At 42.2% G+C, this 21999-nt stretch overlaps 1 protein-coding gene across 2 annotated transcripts in view; it reads right to left on the bottom strand.

The window, feature by feature from the left end:
• sdk1a (sidekick cell adhesion molecule 1a) overlaps positions 1-21999 on the bottom strand; it is a 261546-nt gene that overhangs the window by 161667 nt on the left and 77880 nt on the right. For both annotated transcript variants that reach the window (XM_031289561.2, XM_031289562.2), the window contains exons 2-3: positions 3465-3627; positions 81-187 (exon numbers count right to left, since the gene is read on the bottom strand). In XM_031289561.2, coding sequence (XP_031145421.1) covers positions 81-187; positions 3465-3627 — 270 coding nt within the window. The remainder of the gene's footprint in view (positions 1-80; positions 188-3464; positions 3628-21999) is intronic.

The raw sequence follows: 21999 nt of genomic DNA, 5'->3' as shown, positions 1-21999 counted from the left end.
AAACCAGTATCCTTAGTCAATAAAAAAAAGCCCTCCTTTATTAGTGTTATTGAAATGATGTAAAAGACGTATGTACTCACAGGCCACCTGCATCTCTGTACTCCTGTGTATGACTGCTCCCATCCTGTTCCTCACCATACACTGATACAGGCCAGCATTGGTCCTCTTCAGAGACTGGACCGACAGCCTGAAGATGGACAGACATATAGAGAGCATGGCGATGAGGGAGTGTCTTTATCTCTGAGCTGTAAATAAACTAAAAATAGGGCTGCACATGATATCGTTTATTTATTTATTTTTTATCGTCATCGCGATATCGACTGGCGCAATACACATATCGCGAAAGGCTACGACATCGTGAAAGACACTCACAGATTTTGTGTGTTAGTTGAAAAAAATATCAGTTCAAATATATCAGTTGAAAACTGCACTTTAAAATGTAACTGTCATTCTTTTTAGCGCTGCCTTTTTTGCCAATTTGTTCAATAAATGAATGTTGGAAATGATTTCCTTTCATTTGTTTCAAATTCAACAAGCATTTTGTTGTATTAGCATAAATGCAGAACTGAGTGCACTTTAATATCTGTTTATCGCAAGTAATATCGGTAACGCAATATTCAACAACGTTATCGAATATCACATATTTTCCTCATATCGTGCGGCCCTAATTGAAAAGGAGAAAGGCAGTGTTGGGAGTGATGTTTGGAGACCGACGAGACAGAAGGGAAAGAAGGTGGAGGTCTGTTTGTCCATATGTAATAACTCTTGTGTAATTCTCTTTCATGACCTTGATCGGTATATGGATTTGGCCTAATGCTGTCAAAGTTCCCAATAACAGAAGGGAAGGCGGAGTGGTGCATATGTACAGTATGTGTGTGTGTACTTGTGTGTACGTGTGTGTACTTGTGTGTACGACATACGTGTGTGTACTTGTGTGTGTGTGTGTGTGTGCACTGTGCTGTGTATGAGAATGTTTTTGACTGTGTGGATGTTTGTTTTTTTACTGAGAGGGGTTGTTAATGGTGTTTTAATGGACTGTGCTTCACTAATGGGAAGCTTGGCATAGGATCTAGGTTGGTGCCATGATGCACAAACACACAAATGTGTATACACACACGCACGCGCACACACACACGCACGCGCGCGCGCACACACACGCACACACACACACACACACACACACACACGTACATATATTACACACAAAGCAGACAGACACAGTAAAACTGGACATCGCTTTGGGGCTCATTATGAATACCAGGACAGCCAAGTATTTAACTCCCAGGCTGTCAGTGTATGCTGCCAACACACACAAACCCACACACACGTACACACTAATACATGCACGTGCACATCAAAGACTCACACACGCAAGTCTACTTGAATCAGGAATAACACATTACACAGCAGCTCTCATCCTGAAACATTTTGAAATTGGACACTGCATCTCTCTATCTGCCCGTGTTTCATTATGTTTTATTAACAGGCGTGTGTGCGGTGGGGCTGTCAGTGTATATATTTTTTTGTTTTTGTTTCTCACTAAACACAAACTTCAATGTTGATAGGTCCCAATCAATAAAATAATTTCTCAGTCACTTTATCTGACACAGTCCCAGCCCTGCGTGTAAAGTCAAATTCCCTGTGTGATTCAAGATAAGAACAATTTCAATCAGGTTTTTTTCAATAAGACTGCTTCAGCACAAATTGACCAAATCCTCCCTGTAGCGTTAATCTGAGCCCTGAAATGACTAGATGTATTTCTACAATGTGTGATGTGTGAATTCATTGAATAAGAGTGTGAAGCACAGAGGAGCACGTCATTACACATTACACCTAGTAGTGCTAAATATGTAATAATAATAATAACAATAATGAATAATTTATACTTTTATTAATCCCGCAAGGGAAATTACTTTTATTAATAATAATATATAATGTAATACAAAATGTGCATATAAAGGTTAAGTATCCCATGAGTCATTGTCTATTTCCCAAGAAATAATTTCCACCAATGGGTTGTGTTTGAATTAGAAAGCATGTGGAGCAGGTTGCCACATTTTTATCAGCACAATTAGGCAGCATTTAATGAACATAAGGGTCGGCTAGAAAAAGTGTTTGTGAAAAATCTTTCAGCCAAAACTGTTACACTTTTGAAAAAGATGCATTAGCCTTGTCAACAGTATTCCTAAAAACAAGGCAAACACTCTCTTTTTTGTAAGTCTAGCTTGCCTACTGATTATTTTATTGAAACTCGCTATGTGGTGTAGAACAGTGCGATAAAAGGGCTACTGTAGCTGAACTGCCGCTGATGAAGGAAAAGTAACTGGAGTTTCCATTAATGTAAATCATTTTTCACTTACTGAATTCTTCACTGTCCAATACATTAAACATAAGCAGAAGAAGTCCTTGGAAATAACATATATAGAGAATATTCTAAAGAAATGGTGTTGAAAAGAGACAAAGTGTGTGATTCTGTACTGGCCAGAATTATTTTTGCAATTATATTGTGGTTAAATTCTTTACAATGTCTCTCTAAAATTCACACACACTAGCTACTTTACCACGCAAGGCACCAGCCCAACCATCAGGACCAATTGTGGGTCAAGAACACTTCGACATTGACCAGGAGGAGCCGGGGATCGAACCACCAACCCTTCCATTAGTGGATGACCCGCTACACCTGTCCACATTTAACTAACAGTGAAAATAAATGTAAATAATGCAGAGGTTTTTAAATCAGGCCTACAATTCAAGATGGTGACACTATCTCTCTCTCTCTCTTACACAGACAGACACACAGTCACTGCACCCTGCCAATTCAGAATAGCCCTGGCCACACCAAACTAAACTAGCCAGATCGCTGAGAGCAGTCCAGAGATACACAACGCCTCCTGGCTCGAACAGCGACTGCCTACAAAATGCTGGCTCAATCTCTCCCTCCTTCGGTGCGTACAGTATGTGTTCCCAAGATTCCCTCTATTTCTGAATGATGTGAAAAACAATTTTGTTTCACAGCTGCAGTTTTGCTAAGAGGGATTGCTTAGCTCTTACCACCCAACACACAGGGACAGACAGACGAAGGGAAGAAGAAGAACAAAAAGAAGAGAGGTACAGAGAGAAAAGCAGAGAAAGAAGCTCAGACGTATTGATTGGTTCTCCTCTTCCTTTCCCAGACAATATACATATTTATGGTGTTAATGTAATTATTAATCTCACTTTGGCTCCACTGTCAATGTCAATGTTCTGACCTTCTGTAAACACATTCCATCACTTATAGGCCCACAGCTCTTATGCTGTTTTTTTTGACTGAAAAAGAGAAAGTAGATTGCCAGAAGGAAGGATGAAAACAGTGATAAAAGAAAGGATGTCAGATTGACAAAAAGGCAGAACTACACTTAAGAGACAACAGAGAGATCCATGACAAAAAAGTCAGACACATAACCAGCCAGTCGGTGATAACTGACCTGTACTGCGGTGTCCAGTCGGTGATGTTGCTGTTGTTGAGAGTCCAGCGGTACTGCAGAGGCCAGCTGCCTCCAGCCAGGCAGGTCAGCACCAGCCTGTTTCCCTCCAACACCACCTGCTGCCCCAGTCCAGCCCCTCGCAGGTAGGGAGCAACCTCTGACTCTGAGAGACAGAAACAGAGAACGCAAAATGTGTTATTTTCGTTATATGAAAAAGTCTGTGTTAGCCATGCTTGGGCGGTGGAGCAAATTTCATCTGTATTCATCCACCACAAACAATTTAAATAGATGTTCTGTCCTTCACTCAAAGACTGGGTCAACAAAATACAATGCCATACCAAAGTACCCTGATTTTAAAGTTCCATATGGAAATCTGCACATTATGTAATAATACTGGCTATCTACTACTGTTTTCATTCATATGTATTTCCTTCCTACTCCTGCAGCCAAGACCTTTTCACCTTTATAACTCATTTATACTATCATCAGTTGCAGTGAGAGCACCTGAAACAGGATGTGTGTGCGTGACAGAGTGGATCAAAATCTGCCGAGACTCATCTAACAAGATTTACCAGGACTTTCTCTGGAGATACCACCACTCCATTAGTGAGGTCTATCATTGCATTCCTCTCCAACTCTTCCTGCAGTCCTACAGACAGGACCTACTTAAATGTAAGGTTTCCTCTGCAAAAATATCTTGTGAAGTGCCAAAAAAAATCTACTTTTTGAACTGAGAACATTGATGTAACTATTGTAATATGCTCCCAATGTTATTAAATTGATGTGATATTAATTATAGATTCTGGCATTGAAAAGACCAGTAATTACAACTGACAGTCAATGGTATGCTATGTTTGATGTTAAGCAATATCACAGATTATGGCATTACTTTTAAAATATACCTGGCAATAAAGGTGTATCCTTTGAAAAAAAAAACGTATGGCATACAGTATGATGCATGTTCAAAACACTCACGCCTAATGTTTTGTATGTAAGCCCACACACCAGCAGCATGCATCACTGTGTCAGCAAGTCCTATTTCCCAGCACTGATGTGCATCAACGGTCCAGAAAAGCAGCAAATCTATCATATTTACTCCCTGGAACGACACACAGTAACTTGACTACTTCTTCTGTCTGCACAGAGCGTCTGCTGTGTTGCTGGCAGCAGTTGAACTGTATCAAATGCCAGTGTATATTGCACTTTAGTCTTTGTATAAAGAGAAAGGTCTGAACAGTGAACTCTAGTTCACAGTCACTTTCAACCAAAAATCATGTTTGGACATCTTATTTTTCAGATGTGAAGTGATCAACAAGATACAGTCACACTCACGCTGATCTGTTATTTTCCTATTACAGGACATTGTGTATTACCACTTACAGTAAAAGTTGTACTGCTAGATGGTCAAGTATACAATAGGGGTGGAACGGTACATGTATTCATATTGAACCGAAACGGTACGGGCGTCACGGTTCGGTGCATGAATTTACACGGAGAATACACGGTATAAAAATAAATAAAACTTGCGTGCAAATTAATTAATGTAATGTGGAACTAATGTAATGCGGAACTAATGTTAGATACGCGGGTTCTTTAGGGACACCTAATCTGTAGCCCCGCTTTAGCTCTGAAGCTGATTGGCGCGCTGCCTATGCAGCCGATCTCTGCCTATGTATGCAGTTTTAATGAGTCAGAGATAGCAGCACTAAGGACGAGTATGGCGAGTGGTGGGGACCCACAAGAGTTAGAGGACCAGTCAGTTACAGTAGTACAGGCAAGAGAGTGGTGGATAAGACTGCTGTTGTAGATTAGTGGTACTGTTCCAGCGTCGCAGCTCCGAACCGTAACGTTAGTTGGGACAGACGCCTTGTTTCTTTAGGCTAACTATATTAGCTTTAGCCAGGCAGGGAGCAGCTTTCTGCGATGAAAAATGGCCGGGAGACGTCGTGAGAAAGTTGCATTAATCAGGTAATTTAGTTCGTCTTTGCAGAGAACAGAGATGCTGTATTTTCTGTTTTATAGCTGATTGTCTTATTTTGTTTACAAGTTACAAATGGAGTCTGGAGAAGATTTGGGGTACTTATTGTTTACATCTTACTTTACACACTTCAGGCTGTTGCAGCTAGCTCAGGGGAGAGACTGTATGACACTAGGTGGTACAGCCTGAGACATCAGTGTTTCCCACACATAGACTAATGTGTGGCGGTGCGCCTCACTATCAACACCGGCCGCCGCACATTGCGTTTCGGTATAATTATTTTTTTTTTTAAACGCTATTTAAAACACGTTCTTCTGCATTACCTTTCCCTGCTCTCCTCCGTCTCTCTGTCACTTTTGTCTCGCTCACATACACACACACAGTTCCTCCCACCGTGCGGTGTTTGGTGTTTTTAGCCCCCAATGTCGCCTTCCAGGCAGCGCGGCAATGGTTATGTCAAAGAAGTGAGAGAGAGAGAAGACGGCTGGCCAAATTCACAAGTTCACTAAAGGTTGGTATCTATCTCGTGAACACCTTTACACAATCACACATTCACAATCACCGACCTGACTCTTAGCAAATAAGCGATTGCGCCTGCTTTAGAAAGTTAACTAGTCACAAGTTTGCGGTAAAATGCAGTTGGGTTGTCGATGTCAAAACACTATATAGCAGCTGTGAATCAAATAAACGTATAATAAATAATGTTATGTCATTTTTTACTCTGACAACCCCCCGTCCCCCATTGCTTTCGAATCTGTGGGAAACACTGGACATGCACAATAAAAAAAAAAAACATTGCCTTCTGCATTTTTGTTTTGCTTTTCTCTCCATTGTACCGAACTCGTACCGAACCGTGATGTCTGAACCGAGGTATGAACCGAACCCGACTTCTGTGTACCGTTCCACCCCTAGTATACAAGCATAGAGATTGTACTTGCAGTACTGCGTCTTATGATAACGCTGTTGAATCGCTGGCCTTGCCTTGCAAGGTACATTTGCTGAATGGCTGCAGCTGGTAGCTGCTGTCGAAACAATGCCATTCAGTCTTTAACTCTTGGCTCAGGTGTTCAGACCTGGCTCACCAGCACACAGCATAGAGGCATCAAGGCTAAAGAGGCTGTCCACAGCGACTAGCTGCAGGACCTGTCAGTATGTGTTGAGTCCTGGATCCCCCCCAAAAAAATCTGGATTTACGGTGGGGGTGGGGGATGTAGACAAAAAGATGTAATCAACCCACCAACCATTTACACACACACACACGCACAAGCTAGGTTAGAGGGGGCAGGCTTATCTGCTTGCTACAGTACGTATGGACAGGTCCATAACTCTAAGGCAGAGTTTTACATTCTCTCTTTCTCTCTCTCCTTTTCCTGTCAACTCAATCTTCTCTCCTCCCTGCCATTTCAACATTCTCAGTTCTGTCTTTCCTCCAGCCCTCTCACTTCATCCCCGTTTCCTTCCTTATTTCCTGTGGATGTCTCAGGGCCCCCTTTTTCTCCTCTTCTCTCTTTCTCCACTTTCAACTGTTTCACCCTCTCCCTCTCTCTCTCTTTTAGATTGATAGCTGCCTGCTCAGTGCACAAGAGGGAAGTGTTCCATCTAAGACAGATTTATACGGGAGGGAAGGAGGGAGGGAGGGAGTGTGAGTGTGAGTGTGAGTGTGTGTGTGTGTGTGTGTGTGTGTGTTTGAGTGAGTGTGAGAGAAACGGTGTGTGAGTGTGCATGTGAGCGTAAGGATTTATTTGGAATATTCTGTTTCTACAGACGATGGCTGGCAATGCATACTCCAATGTCATACTGCTGACCAGCACTATAACTCACCGCAGCCTGCACGCACGTGTGTGTGTGTGTGTGTGTGTGTGTGTGTGAGACAGAGAGAGCAACAGAGCTTCAGCCTTCAGCTTACCAAATATGACCCTCAATTAGAAAGGCTGGTGCACAAATGTAATCTAGAATGATGTGGATCTGTGGCACCTGCCTCCATCTATTCCACTTATCTACCACTTTCTTCATACCATGTACAGCTGCACACTGCGTCCGACCCCCACTCCACTCCGCTACTTTAAAGAGAGTCCATTAGGAAGTACAGATGGAGAACACCCATCGGAGAGGAGCAAGGTCAGCTAACAGCCTGTTTCACTCACTGATGTTGTCTGACTCTCTCTCTCTTCCCCCGCTGTCTGTCTCTCTGTCACTCAATGTCAACACGGCCCACTCTCTCCCTCGGTCTACCCTTTTCCTAACCTGTCTGTCTTTCTCACAGGCTGTACCATCCAACCTCCTGTCTGTCTATCAAGACCACCTCCCGTTCTCTTTGTTCTTCCCCACAGTCTCTTGTTGCCCCTCGGTCCATCTCTGTCAAAGTGTGTGGCGGCTCAAGGTCTCCGAGAAATGTCGCCTAACAGAGAGATTGGCCTCCAAATGTGACAGGAGAGTCAAGAGGCAGACGTGCATGCAAACACACACTTCTTCCCGCCGCAACGATGTGCGTGTCCCTGCTCCTGGGCCGGTCTCATGAAGCTGCTTAGGCAGATTCTAGGGAGGAATTCAATTTGCCGGGGAGATGAGCGCTGTGATAGAGGGAAGAGGGAGGAGAGGAGGATGAAAGGACAGGAGAAGAAGAGGAGCAGGGTCACTGCTCCAGGGCTGATAGCCCACTTCGATCCTGCCATCTCTCCTCTCCTCTTCGTCTCTCTACACTTTTACAGTGAGTGTAAGTGTGGTGGAAATTAGGCCCTAAATGACATGTCCTTTACAAATGGGCCAGTAACGATCATTATTTTTACATTGTGCTGCATTTAACATCCCACAATTAATCCTGAATGTTACTGCAACAGCTGCGGTGACGTGAGATTTTCTCTGGCTCGACATGAGGTCAAGGTGCTGCCTAACCGGTAACAGCACGGGTAGATTTATTTTGTGTTGGAAGTTTGAAATTTAGGTGGCCATTTAGGTGTAGATGATTGTAAGATCACTGACATAAGAGAGTGAGAGTGTAGGGATAAAACTAAAGTTGAGCCAGGGGGGCGCCTGGGTAGCTCACCAGGTAGAGCAGGCGCCCGTATATAGAGGTTTACTCCTTGACGCAGTGGCCGCAGGTTCGACTTCGCCCTGTGGCCTTTTGCTGCATGTCTCTCTCCCTTTTCATGTCTTCAGCTGTCCTATATAAATAAAGGCCTAAAATGCCAAAAAAAAAAAACAGGTTGAGCCAGGGATCTCATTCCAACAGTGCCTGCTTAATTATTGGATATGTGTGTGTGTATGTGCGTGTACGGTATGGGCTCGCATGTGTGTGTCAGGTCAGAATTAGGGTCAATCACTCCAGAGAAATCACTTTATCTTCATAGAGCTGAACCCCTACTGTGAGACAGGCCTGGCTGAACTGGCTATAGTCTATGAATACTGATTCACTGATAGTATGTCTCTCTCTCTCTCTCTCTCTCTCACACACACACACACACACACACACACACACACACACACACTCTCTACCATGCCTTTCGACGCATGATGTTGAAGGGGAGAAAATAACTAAATCAGACTCTTTTATTACAAGTAAATTCTCTATGAGGGTAAAAGTTGCATAGCTGGGCAGTTTTTTTTTTCATGGTAACAGCAGTCTATTTGATTATAGGGTGCAAATGAGTTCTACTCCTTTTTAATCTAATAAGTCTGCCAGCGCTTGTTTCTACAGGAATTTAAAAACACTTAATTGGACTGACAGTGTGTGAGGCGAGAGGAAGAATTATGAGTTGGGTTTTTGGCGTGTTGCTACCAGTCAGAAAAAGAGGGTGGAAAAAGAGGCTAATTAATTGAACAATGTAAAGTGGAGAGGCTGGGAAATGAGATTTCATTTCCCCAATCGAAGAGCTCAAACAAGTCAGGAGAAAGAACATCACGAATGTATCAGAGTTCTGCACCTAAAATGTTTAACAAGCAGATGCTGTTGATGAATACTCCAATGCTAAGAGAAATTAAGATTACTGCAACCTAAAATGACTGGACATCCCACGTTACACATAATGACTATTTTCACCAAAATACACAGATTGCTTTAGTTTTGACATTCAGAAAGAAGCACATATTGCGCCACTGAGTAAGAACAGGGATCAACATAATGGAAGACAACTGGAGAATGATGTATCAAAACAGAAATAAACATCCATCAATTTGTCTTGCTAATTCATTCTGCAATTTGCACGGAAAAGAAAATGTAAACTAAGGAATTGCAAAATGTGGATGAAACGTTGAAATGAGAATATGGCCAACAAGTACTTAGCAGAGGGAGCTGTAGGTGAGTGAACTTCACGAGAGTGAGGTGAATTTCAGGTGAGCTGTGGCTCTGACCTGAAAGCTGATGAACTGGATTATAATATAATTCTCTCTCATGACACCCTGCACTGTTTTGTTTTTTTTCCCCTTTTAAATCATTTCTCTTGCAAAGTGGTGTTCACAATCCCAATTCCAGTCGTAAAAATCAAACATGTTAAAATAATGTGAACGACGGGCAGCAACTGGATTAAAAGACAAATGATTAGAATCATTTAACACCACTTACTGTATGATTTACATCAACACCAGCTGGTCCAGACTGGAATAGAATCAGTTTATCTTGGTCTGATCAGTTATAATTCCTGAATCATGACTATAATCGCCTTAACAATCCCTACGTGTTTCCCTGCGTTAAGTCAACACAACTGACCGCAATAGGCTTCCTCTGTTTCTCTGTCTCTCACACATCCATTACAGAGCTCTAACTGAAGGAATCTACTGACCAGACAAGTCAGTTAAGCACAAAAGACCTGCTGTCTTTGATGATGATAATATCAAAGCGGATGCACACTAGGCTGCAGCTCACCCACTGATCCCAGCAGGCTAGCGCTGTACTGGAAGATGGAGAGTCCACGGGGAACTGAACTTCTCTGGACTAGAATCCAGAACAACAACAAAAAAAACACAGCAGAAAAGCTTCAAAGAAAGAACAACATGTTTCCTCTGCTTCAGCCACCATCAGATGTAGCAGAATGGGAGGTGTGGCAAACAGGATGCGAGTGTAGAGCTTCGATCAGGAGTTTAACTTGTGGCTTTTTAAGTTGGCAGCTGCTTTAATTGAGTACTGAATGTCAGACTCCATATGAGAACAAAGCATCTCTCACTGAAGAGCGGATAACAGCCCCCTAACCTCTCTTCCTGCTCAGACAGCCAATCACAGCTCCCTCCTCCAAACTCCTTCCTTGCCTTGACTGACAGCTGTCTGTGAGGAGGTGACTGTCGACTGACTGATCCTGATGTGCCAGACCAGGAGAGATGTTGCCTCCACCGTCACACATGCACACACATTAGGGCTGCATGATATGAGGAAAATATGCGATACCATTGTTGAATATCACGATAACGGTATTTAGGGATGCACCGAATCCAGATTTTTGGGGTTCGGCCGAATACTGAACCCACTGGTTAAGATTCTGCCGAATCTGAAACCGAATACCGAATCCTACAAATTTTACCGTACCTGAAGATGCTGCATTTTGGCTGCTGTCTGTAGATTCCTTCATGCACAACCCGTATTCTTTCGGATGTTTCATACGCAAATGTTTTAACAGCGGCGATGTTGTGTATTGTTTAGGTTCCTTGCCACCACGAGACAAATCGGCATTGCAAATTGAACATGTAGCGCGACTTCAATCGCCTTCTTTTGACTGAAAGTACTGCCAAACTACACTTTTTCTGCTCACGAGTTCCATTTTCACTTTCTCACAGCCTACTCCATTGAACGGTCCACCTACGTAAACACCTTCCCGTAATCAACGGCGGCGTCATTACGGCGAAAAATTCTTGGGTTCGGCAGAAACCGAACCCCGTCAAAAAGCCCAATATTCGGCCGAATTCGAAGCCGAATCCTGGATTTCGGTGCATCCCTAACGATATTACTTGCTGCTTTAAGTATTTTGCTAAAATGCATCAACTGCTTGTTGAATTTAAAACAAGTAAAAATTAAATAATTTCCAACACTTTTATTGAACAAATTAAACATTGAGTTGAATATAAAAGGCACCACTAAAAAACAGGAACGACGGATTTAAAAGTGCAGTTTTCTACTGATAATTTCTTTCAGCCAACACAAAAAATCTGAGTGTCTTTCGCGATATGTCGCAGCCTTTCGCGATATGTTTATTGCGCCAGTTAATATTGAGATGACGGTTAAAAAAACAATATATCGTGCAGCCCTAACACATACAGTGCAACCAAACGCACACGCAGATACAAGCTGAGGCGAACAATCTAGGCTTAAATAGAAAGAGTTCAAAGTCAACGTGTTTGACTTTGCTTGTGAGTGTGTTTGCTTCTTTGTGTCAAAGACAGTGATAGCATAATGTGCTGAGAGTTATTGTAGTTTCTTAAACAACTTCTACAACAAAAGGTTGTTAAGGAGAAACATATTCGGAAAACAGGTTGAGCTCAAACTGCAGCTTTTTCAGTCTGGATTTACAATAACGTTTTGTCATGCTCGATTGAGGTACAGTAACAGGTGAAATTAAGGCCCAATTAATAACTTATTATATTGACTCTGGCCATTTTCCAATTTGGTCTGTGCTTATTTAGTGACTGGCCAGTGTGTAATTCTCTTTGGAGGTTAGCATAAGCAAGATGTTAACTAAATCTGTGAATGAGCAGTCGTTTTAAAATGTCAAAGTATTGCTTTCTCAGGCCATTTAAGAATGTCAGTGTAACTGTGTTTGTGAGTGTGTTTGTGTGTGTGTGTGTTTGTGTGTGTGTGTGTGTGTGTGTGTGCGCACCGGAAATCTAGTTGAAATGTCAATCTTTAATATGTTGTACTTAAATTGAACTGCAATTGATGTGCAATAACCTGCTTTAGTACAAAACAGCACATTATGTCATTGCAAGTAAGAGGGTGTGTGTGTGTGTGTGTGTGTGTGTGTGTGTGTGTGTGTGTGTGTGTGTGTGTGTGTGTGTGTGTGTGTGTGTGTGTCTGTCTGTACTTTCTAAACCTTGCATGTTTTAGGGAGTTGTTGCAGAGTTATGTTGTGGATGCATATGGTCATAGGAGTGTAGGTCCATGGAAAGGGGGTAGTAAATGGGGCAGAAGGGAGTGTGAGATGGAGGGGTGATATGGGGGTGGGGGTAATCAGGTGGAAGAGGCTGTGATCAGTGACATTTAAGAGGTGGGCCACACTGCAGGGCACATCTGCTAGGACACACACACACACACACACACACACATACATAATCAACTGTCAGCTCCTATCTCCTGATGAGCAGACAGGCAGACAGGAGAAGAGAGGAGGTGAATGGGCGAGTAGGGAGGGAGTGAAATGAATACCTCCCGCTGAGACGGCAGCCTCCTCTCTCTCTGAAGAAAGCTGTGTACACAAGCGACAGTGAAAACACCCTGATACTTTTGAATGGCACACACAAACACACACAGACAATAATTATTCCCCTATTTTACTCTCTGTGCTTTCATCATTAAAAACATAGTCTTTTTTGCAGGTAGAAAACAAACTTGTGTTTATACACACACATACACACACACACACACACACACATACACACGACCCAGATGTGGGTGATAATCTGACGACGTGACTCCAGGGTCCGTCTCACTCAACACATTCATGTATTCACACACAAACCTATACATACGGAATGAGAAGAGAGAACGTATGTGTGGTTCTTCTAGAGTCTATGGACCTTAGAGAAAGTAAACTACAGTATCCCTTAATCTCCCTCCTTCCTTCTCATTCTCTGTCAGCCAGTGATTTTAATTGTCCCGCTGTTTTATTATCCAAATCTCACAGTCTTCAGCTCCTCTTTCTTTTACTTCCCTGTTTTGCTGAATATTTGTCTGCCCATCCTTTGCAGGTGTTGTCTTTAGTGTGTGCATGTGCCCAGGAACCCTTCACAAACACACACACACACGCGCGCGTACACACACACACACACACACACACACACACACGCACACACACACACACACACACACACACACACACACACACCTGTCTGTGCTAGTCATCATCCCCTCTGACAGCTGCCACTGTCCTGACCTTGGGTATTGTGGGCTACGTGGTTTTGAAGTGATTGACGAATCGTATCCTTTCATTCATTATTGAAGGCGGAGATCAAAACCGCGGCACCCAGAATATCACCGTCATAGCCCCGGCAGACCAGACAGAGGTTAAGAGGGAAGGGAGCAGCAGGAGGACGTGGGAGAGGGAGGAAGGTAATCTGAGCAAAGAAGTGCAGGTGAGAAGCGAGCGAGTGGGAGGGGAAGCGTAGAGGGAGCCGCAAAATTGGACGTATGGAAGGTGGAGCATCCTAAAAAGCAGCCAGAGATCCTGCGGCTCAGTCTGTGTCCAGCCCTCTGCTCACAAAAAGCATCAAAGAGCTAAACATTATATTTAAGCCAGATTGCAACTAGAAAAGGTGAATACGGCTTTCTCCACTTACTGTAATAATCCTACAAAAGGAATTAGACCTTTATCAAACTGATGAACTTGGCACTCTGTGTATTTTGGGTTTGTGGATATCGGATATCTGTTTATTGATATTTTATATTTGCACTCTTTATGTCTGCTCTCGTTTTTTACTTTGTACTGTAATTGCTGTACAGCAATTTCCCCTGGGGAATAATAAAGTTTGATATTATCTTATCATAAAATGCATGACCCCATCTTAGTCTATATCCTTGACGTTCCACTTCCGGGATTGCTCCGTTGCAGCCAGAAATTCCGCCGGATTTCACTCATTTAGACCGGATATCCATTGCCTTGGGCTTCCTTTGTGTTGGCATTTTTAAACTCGGTCGATTTATGAGGACTATGGTAACCTTTACTCAGATCTCTGCAGGGTAAATCCAGTCAGCGAGCTAGACTATGTGTCCAATTTGAGTTTTCGGTTGCAGGACTAAAACAACTTTTAAACGTACACGTTCCACCAAAACAAGTTCCTTCCGAGCCTATTTTGCAGCGGCACCGCGGCTTTTCTCCGGTGCTTAGCACCGCCCAAGACGATTGGGATTGTTTTAAAGAAATGCCAATAAACCAGATCACGTTTTCCTCCCATACCCGAATGCTACGTGGAGTAGCCAGACTCTCTTCCAGCGCGCTTTGGAGGAGGGTCTGGCAAAGCGAGACTAGCCCCATCTAAACCTCTGCTTGTCATTCAGACCAAAATGTCACTGGGGTCACATGTGAGGGGTTAAGTTCACATCACCTGAGGAAGAGACACCATACTCAGAGGGTGTTCCACCTTTGGGGCATTTTGAACAGGTAGCCTAAATATTTTAGGCTATCAGCTACGTACAATGCATCCTGACTACCAGGCGGTTTCACACCTCTTCCTAATTTAATGCATGTGACTCAGAAAAACTCTCACATGTACACACTGTCCAGATCCAGTGGATAGAAGAATTAAAAATAGGATGAACCAGGATGGACGAGATCATTCGTCATTGACAACACTTATACAGAAAGTGACTTCAAAGCATACCTTTACACCTGAAAATGCGCGGTTCTGACTGTCTGACGTCAACCCAAAAAGGAAATATATCTGAAGACTGTGGAATTGACCCCAGAGGGACACACTGACGTCAGTACTAGTGATAAGTACGAGTAATTTTTCTCTGCTCATTTATACTGGTGCCAAAAAAAAATTAAAATTAAAGTGAGAACCAGAAGCACGTCTCCACTGTCCATCCTCGCCATACACTCTGAACTTTGTCCCACAGTCTTCACTCTTTCATCTCCCTTTCCAGCCATTTATAAAAATCTGCCTTCATCGGTCTCCACCATCCTCGCCCTGTCTTCACCTCTATCCTCTTTTCATCTCTACCCCTGGAGCATTGATTTCGAGTTGGACTGAAGCATAGCTCTCTATTCAAAAGGATTGCATGTTATGTCCACTGGCTATGCCATTTACCTGTTACCTGTGGGGGCGCGAAAAACTTGTTAGCTTCAAGTTTCACTTCTCCTACTTCTACTAACTCATTCACTGTCATTGTCCCTCTGCCCTTTTCCTTATACATTTTGACTAGTTTGTTTTTGTGAGGTACGTGGGAGGCGTTTCAGGGTGTGTGTGTGTGTGTGTGTGTGTGTGTGTGTGTGTGTGTGTGCGCGCGCGCACAGGCGTGCCTATGCCTGACTGTGCATGAGTCCATATGCTCAGTAAACCAAGTATGTGTGTGCATATGTGGATGTTTACTTCCTCCTTTCCACAGTGACAACATCTGCCACCAACTGCAAGACACACCATGTCTTCGTTGTCGTCGTCGTCGTCGTCCCCCCTCCCACACTCCCCCCTTCCCTCCCTCCCTCCCTCCTCAGACAAGGGCAGCTCAGTGACACACCATTTGAAGGGCAGACTCCGTCTTGGTAAACGTTTCTTTTACAGACTCAAATTAATTCAATAACACTGACAAATGTCCTTGCCAAGATACAATATGACTTTCTTTTGAGTGTTTACTTCTTCCATGTTTTTACACATATGCGAGAGCTTATGCACAAATATATAGAAGGTCAGACACATACCTGTCTCAGCACAGATGTTTCCAGTAATAGCAAAAAAGTCAACTTATAATGACTAAGACAGCACAGACAAAGAAGTGTTTGAGGCCTTTGTGCTCACTGTTTGGCAAATGATTCATCATTTAGCTTTGGATTTCTCAGCGTGTCGATGAGCTGAAGGAGTGTGTATTTTTAGATTTATTTTAGGTGAAAATGTATGAGATAGTTGCGAAGGTGGTTTAAAGCGATGGTTGTTAAAAAAAATATCTTTAATTATCTGGCAGTCACAAATACTCTTTGAGGCAAACTTGAGTTGCCCTTGTTTGCAGGTATACTTTTCACTAATTCACCAAAAAGTCATTAATAGCAGTAGTTGTCTCTTGTTTAACAAGCAGGGCGGTGGGCGAGTCAGTCATTACTTTCTCTTCATCAAGTAAGGATAATGCATGACTGAATTTCTTTTAATAGCAGGCATACCACATGCTTCTAGCTACCTGCAGTTTTCTACTGATATCTAGAAAATGGCAGGCCATTGCACTAATATTCACCAAAATACTGAGCCACACAAGCCTGCACGAGTAAATTCCAGTGGGGAATAAAAGCCTTTCAGGGGTAACTGAACAGCCTCTTGGCCTGGGCTCAAGAGAAAACTACATTTCAAAAATGTCCACTCACAGTCAGACAAGAAAACAGGCATCGGCACATAATGCAAAGAGACAGGACAACTCATTCAAACTCTGTATAACCTGCGTTCATGTCAGAGTAGATACTGAAACACACTTTGAATCTGTGTCTGTGTGTGCATATGAGTTAGTGATTCACTGGACCAAAATAACACAGAAGAAATATGATTACACAATGACTTGTTTTCTTGTCTATTTCCAAATCGTGTTAGAATTCTCCTCAATTTTTGGACAATTTATTGAGAAAGCTGTAGTTGGGAGCAGAGAGCTTGAAGTTTTTTTTTTTTTTTTTTTTTTACAATTACAAAAGCTTTCCCCGTGGAGAACTCTCTCGCAAGCACATTATGGGTGAGGGAAAAGAAAGGTAGAAAGAGACAGATGTTTGAAAACTTCAAAGCTAGTCAGGAATTCAAAGTTCGGTTTCATCTCCTTGACTCTTCTTGCCATTTGTAAGTCAATGTGGGGATATGTGTGTGTGTGTGTGTGTGTGTGTGTGTGTGTGTGTGTGTGTGTGTGTGTGTGTGTGTGTGTGTGTGCGTGCGCGCGCACGTGCGTGCATATATTCATGTGAGTGTGCGGAAAGAGCAAAGCTATGTTGTAGATCACGCAAGTATCTTGCAGTCCATATACGAGCTTGTGGATTTAAAATATGTGAGTGAGATACAACAGAGTATTCCTGGTATTTCTTGTCCTTTATAGTCCGACTCAGTTCAACTACAAATAAAAACAAGACGAGTGATTTCAGGTGAGTACATACACCATCTCTCTCCTCACTTACTCTCTTTCCTTCTCACTTTATTAAATGCCCTCTCACTTCAGTTCTCTCCTCCTCCTCCTCCTCCTCCTGCTCTTCGAGCTCACACCCTCCCTCGTCTCTTTGCTTCTCCACCTAGGCATGCTGCCCCATCACCTCCAGCTCACACTGTACCTCTCCACTGTCTCATTCTTTCTCTCTCATGCTGTCATTTAGCTTTGCGGGCCGATGATTAAGCGTTCCATCATGCCTTCTCCCCACGCAGTCAGCCCCTTTTTCATTCCCTCCTTCATTTCAATCTCTCCTGATTCCTTTTATTATACCTGCCTTTATGGTTATGATGACAAAAGGTGCGCGCTGAGAAATACTGTACATGCGCAGCACATGTGCAGAAATATCAACAAGTGCACACAGTACCTTGCTAGAAAATGTTTAACACGGAGACACATCCACAGACCCGGCTAATCTATCTTCTGTTTCAGCTGTACAAAACAAATTGGTGCGGGTCAAGACCTGCTTTTCCTTTAGTCTGCTGATGAGATAAACAAGCGTTCTGTCTCCCTCGCCCGCTCTCTCCCTCTCCTGGTAACGTCACATGCCTGTATTAAAGGTGACACTCTCGTTAATCCACATTCAGTCAGCCACTGCATCTCCTGAACGCACCCCGCACCAATCCAGGTATACAGACCGGAGCCAGGAGAGCTCATGAATAGCTAATGGGAAAGACACAACAACGCTCTGATTCACAGAAAATGGCCTAAACACCATCAGCTTCACTATTGGCTGCCGGTAGGGAGAGACAGGGGGGAGATTGATCGAACATAAAGGGTGAGAGAGTAAAGCGATATGTGTCCGGGAGAGAGAGTAATTGAGTGTGTGTGTGTGTGTGTGTGTGTGTGTGTGTGTGTGTGTGTGTGTGTGTGTGTGTAAAAGAGAAGCAAAGTGTGGGAGTGTAGGCACAAGAAGAGAAATGGAACATATTATATGAAGTTATTGGAAAGCAAAAGAAAAAAAGTAATTTCAGATGCAGCCCATCTGCCAGTCTGTCTGAAAGGCTTATCTGCACGCATGATTAACAAACTTGATAAAGGAACACATACAACATTACTCTCTTTCCAGCTCACAAACACACAAGCACACTGCATGTGTTCTGTTCGGTTTGTGTGTAATGATATAACAATGGTGTTTTTGGCAAAGGTGGCTCGGAGGAGCTTAAAGCCTTTTGTGGCCATAATAAAGAGGAAACCAAGATGTGTGAGTTCAACCTAACCTGGATGTAGTGTTGGAAGAAGTACTCAGATATTTTACTTGATTAAAATCAGCCACACTGTAGAAATAAACTGTTGCAAGTAAAAGTCCTTTTTTCAAAATCTTACTTAAGTAAAAGTACAGAAGTATTAACTTCAAATATACCTAAAGTACCAAAAGTGAAAGTACTCATTATGCAGAACGGTCCATTATACATTATACTGTATCACTGGGTTATAATATACTGATGCATTTATGTGTACATTACTTTAATGTTGCAGCTGGTAAAGGGAGCTAATTTCAACTACCGGTACTACCGGTAACATTTTTACGGTGAGCTTGATCATAATATGATCATATCATATTCTATTTCTTGATTTCAATTTAGTTTTAATCATCTTAATCTGCAAAGTCACTAGTACAGTAACTAAAGTTGTCAGATAAAAGTACAGTATTGGCTTCCAAATTGTTGAAAAATAGAACTACTGTATAAAATAGCATAAAATGGAAATACCACCCAATTAAAGCAAAAATACCCTTAAAATTGTACTTAAGTACAGTACTTGAGTAACTTGTATTTAGTTACATCCCACCACTGCCTTGATGATGTTTAACATAATATAGTCTATCTTCACCTTCACCCTTTCTCTCCAGTGTATTCTACAGGAGACCTTTTGGTAGGAGTAAAACATGTCCAGAACATTTGAATATCTTGGTATTTAGCATATACACCCCTGGCTCTGGCACAGGCTTACAAGCTATGCATAGCTGGAAAAAAGAGGGCTTCTCTTGTGATTTGAAAAGAGGAGTCAATGAGTGTTTATAAAAAAAAAACACCAGCTAGCTATGACAGCCAAAACTCTGATATATTAAGAAAACAACATCTCAGAGCGACACTCATTTTGTTAAACAGTGATGTTGACAAATCAAGACTTAAAAGGGAAAGGATCATTTTTTTTAAAAGGGCTGTAGTACAGTACCAGTCAAACGTTTGGACACGCTTTCCCATTCAAGAGAGCAAAGCAAACAGGCACAATGACAGCACAAATGCTGCAACAACTGCTATCGTTACTGGGGGCCTCTTTGCATACAAACTCCAAATGTCACTTTGATAAAGTCTCGGTCTAATTAATCAAGCTAATCAGCGGGGGTGGGGTGGTGGGGGTGACAGCTAGTCCTCCTTACTCTGCAGTCTCTCTCCCTGGCTGGGGCTCTGCAGCAGTTTCCTCACTGTGGAGAGCGACTACTGGCTCACAATGTTGTTTTTGTTGCATATTAAAACCTAACACCTAAAGCAAAACTGTGAACACTGTAAATGTTAAGCAAAATACTTCATTCCCCCCCACCCCCCAATATGAGTTAACTACTTTAAACTTCCTGGGAGCGATCACGCTGTATAGGCTTTGAGTGAAAGTCCAGGTTTTGATGAGAAATCATACTAAAAAGTTACTGCCCAAGTTCACAAAAAAAATCACAGAAATTATGCTATACTGGCCTTGTACACAATTTTAATATTTGCTATTTGAGCTAAAGCACATCAGCAAGGCAAATATTAAAATATTTATTTTTAATAATAACAGTTGTGATCACCCAGAAAGTCTAAACAAGGTGTCCTTGGGCAAAACCCCTGAAAATGTATGTATGCAGCTTGTTTCATCAGCATGGCATACTGTGTGCTGATGAAATACATTATAACTCAGACACTTCACTGCACATAATGTACAAACACCTTCTCAATATGTATCACTTGTTTTTAGAGGCCTCAAGTACAAAACAAACCAAAAAGTGTAACTTCTCAGGTACTCGTGGTACAAGTAAATCCATACGTAAATCCGTAGCTAAGTAATGTGAAATGCTGCATGCTATTCCATTATCCCATCATGCAAAGTTCCTAAAGTGCATACCTTTAAACAATCTTAAATAAACCCTTAAAAAATCCTGAGTTCTGAATGTTCTCTTCAGGTAGACTACTGTTTAGTGATGGGTCATAAAACACAGCAAAAAATGTCCTGAACTCTTCAAAATTCAAAAAAGTCATATTAACGTAACGGATTGTAATTTTGGATTGTGATGGACAGGAGAGTTTCACTTTTAATCTAATGTATATGTATTCACTAGATGGATGTAAAAGCAAATAATGATACATTACTTGTGATATAAAGTGAAACGACCAAATCCTGATATAACCCTGGCTTGTGTTACTACCTTTTATGCCTGATCAAAGCTTATAAAATGTATTGAACTGCTCATGGCTGCAACTTTCTTTCACCGAGGTCAAAATCGTCTGAGAAAGGCTTAGACACACATTACGCTACTTGAAATGTGAAAAACAGACATTCATGGCCAAGTCATGCAATTCTATCTTCCCTGGGGAAAAAAACCAACAACACTTGATGTGGAGTCACAGAGCAGAAGGAGTCGCACAGCCTCTGCACTGCTAAAACTTTTAACAAACCATCTCTCCTGGGATCTTTTCAGCAGGCGGTGGCATATACAGCAGGAATGTCGCAATCACTCTAGTGCTGTGTGGGTGCTAAAGGCATAGCTTTGGTGACAGGGACAACATTTTCATTTCGCACAAGAGGCAGACAAATTCACCACCTCCAAAAATGATTTATTTTCTTTAGCAAGATTCACAAAATGTCAACTCACTATTCATTCACACACAGTGGACTGCAAGGGGATATGTCAAAGAGAGACGAAGGTTGTTTTTGCAGTAGGCTGGAGGGTGTGTAGCTTACAGTTAGCACTTACATTTAGACCCCATTTACACCTGATGTTAACATGCAATCTACTACTGCATATCTTATCTGGATAAGGCAAAAAGGCATGTTAATGCAAGGTGTAAATGCATGCAATCGGGCACGCGATCGGGTTGCTAACCTGTGGGTGTTCTGGTTTGCACTGCACAGATCCCAACCAGGTATAGTGTAAATGCAGTCTGTAAGCTACAAAGACTACGCAAAGACACTACAGAAAAATAAGTAGCGCCCACACAGCAGCGCCGCTTCCTTCGACCTGAGAGCGTCATGTTTGTTGACAAGTCTGCAAGCTCCATCTACATACAAGAATCCATAATTGAGATAACAAGCAGCTACCAATGATTTCCATTTTCTTAGATAAAAACAGACCAAACTAACTATATTCCATTTCCTATCAGAGAAGTCAAAGAAAAGCAGTAAATCTTTAAATTTGAGAGACAGGAACTAGAGAATTTCTCGCATGTTAACCAATATGGGATTAACAGTCGAAAGTCTCGCTCGAGCGTAAACAAATTGTAAAAGAAGTTGATAAATAATGTGGAATAAAATTCTTCTGCCTGACAAATCAACTATAAAAACAATAC

The sequence above is a fragment of the Sander lucioperca genome, chromosome 4 (genome assembly GCF_008315115.2).
Source record: "Sander lucioperca isolate FBNREF2018 chromosome 4, SLUC_FBN_1.2, whole genome shotgun sequence".
Taxonomy (NCBI): Eukaryota; Metazoa; Chordata; class Actinopteri; order Perciformes; family Percidae; genus Sander; species Sander lucioperca.
Note: the sequence above shows the minus strand (reverse complement) of the source record. Positions and strands in the feature narration are given on the sequence as shown.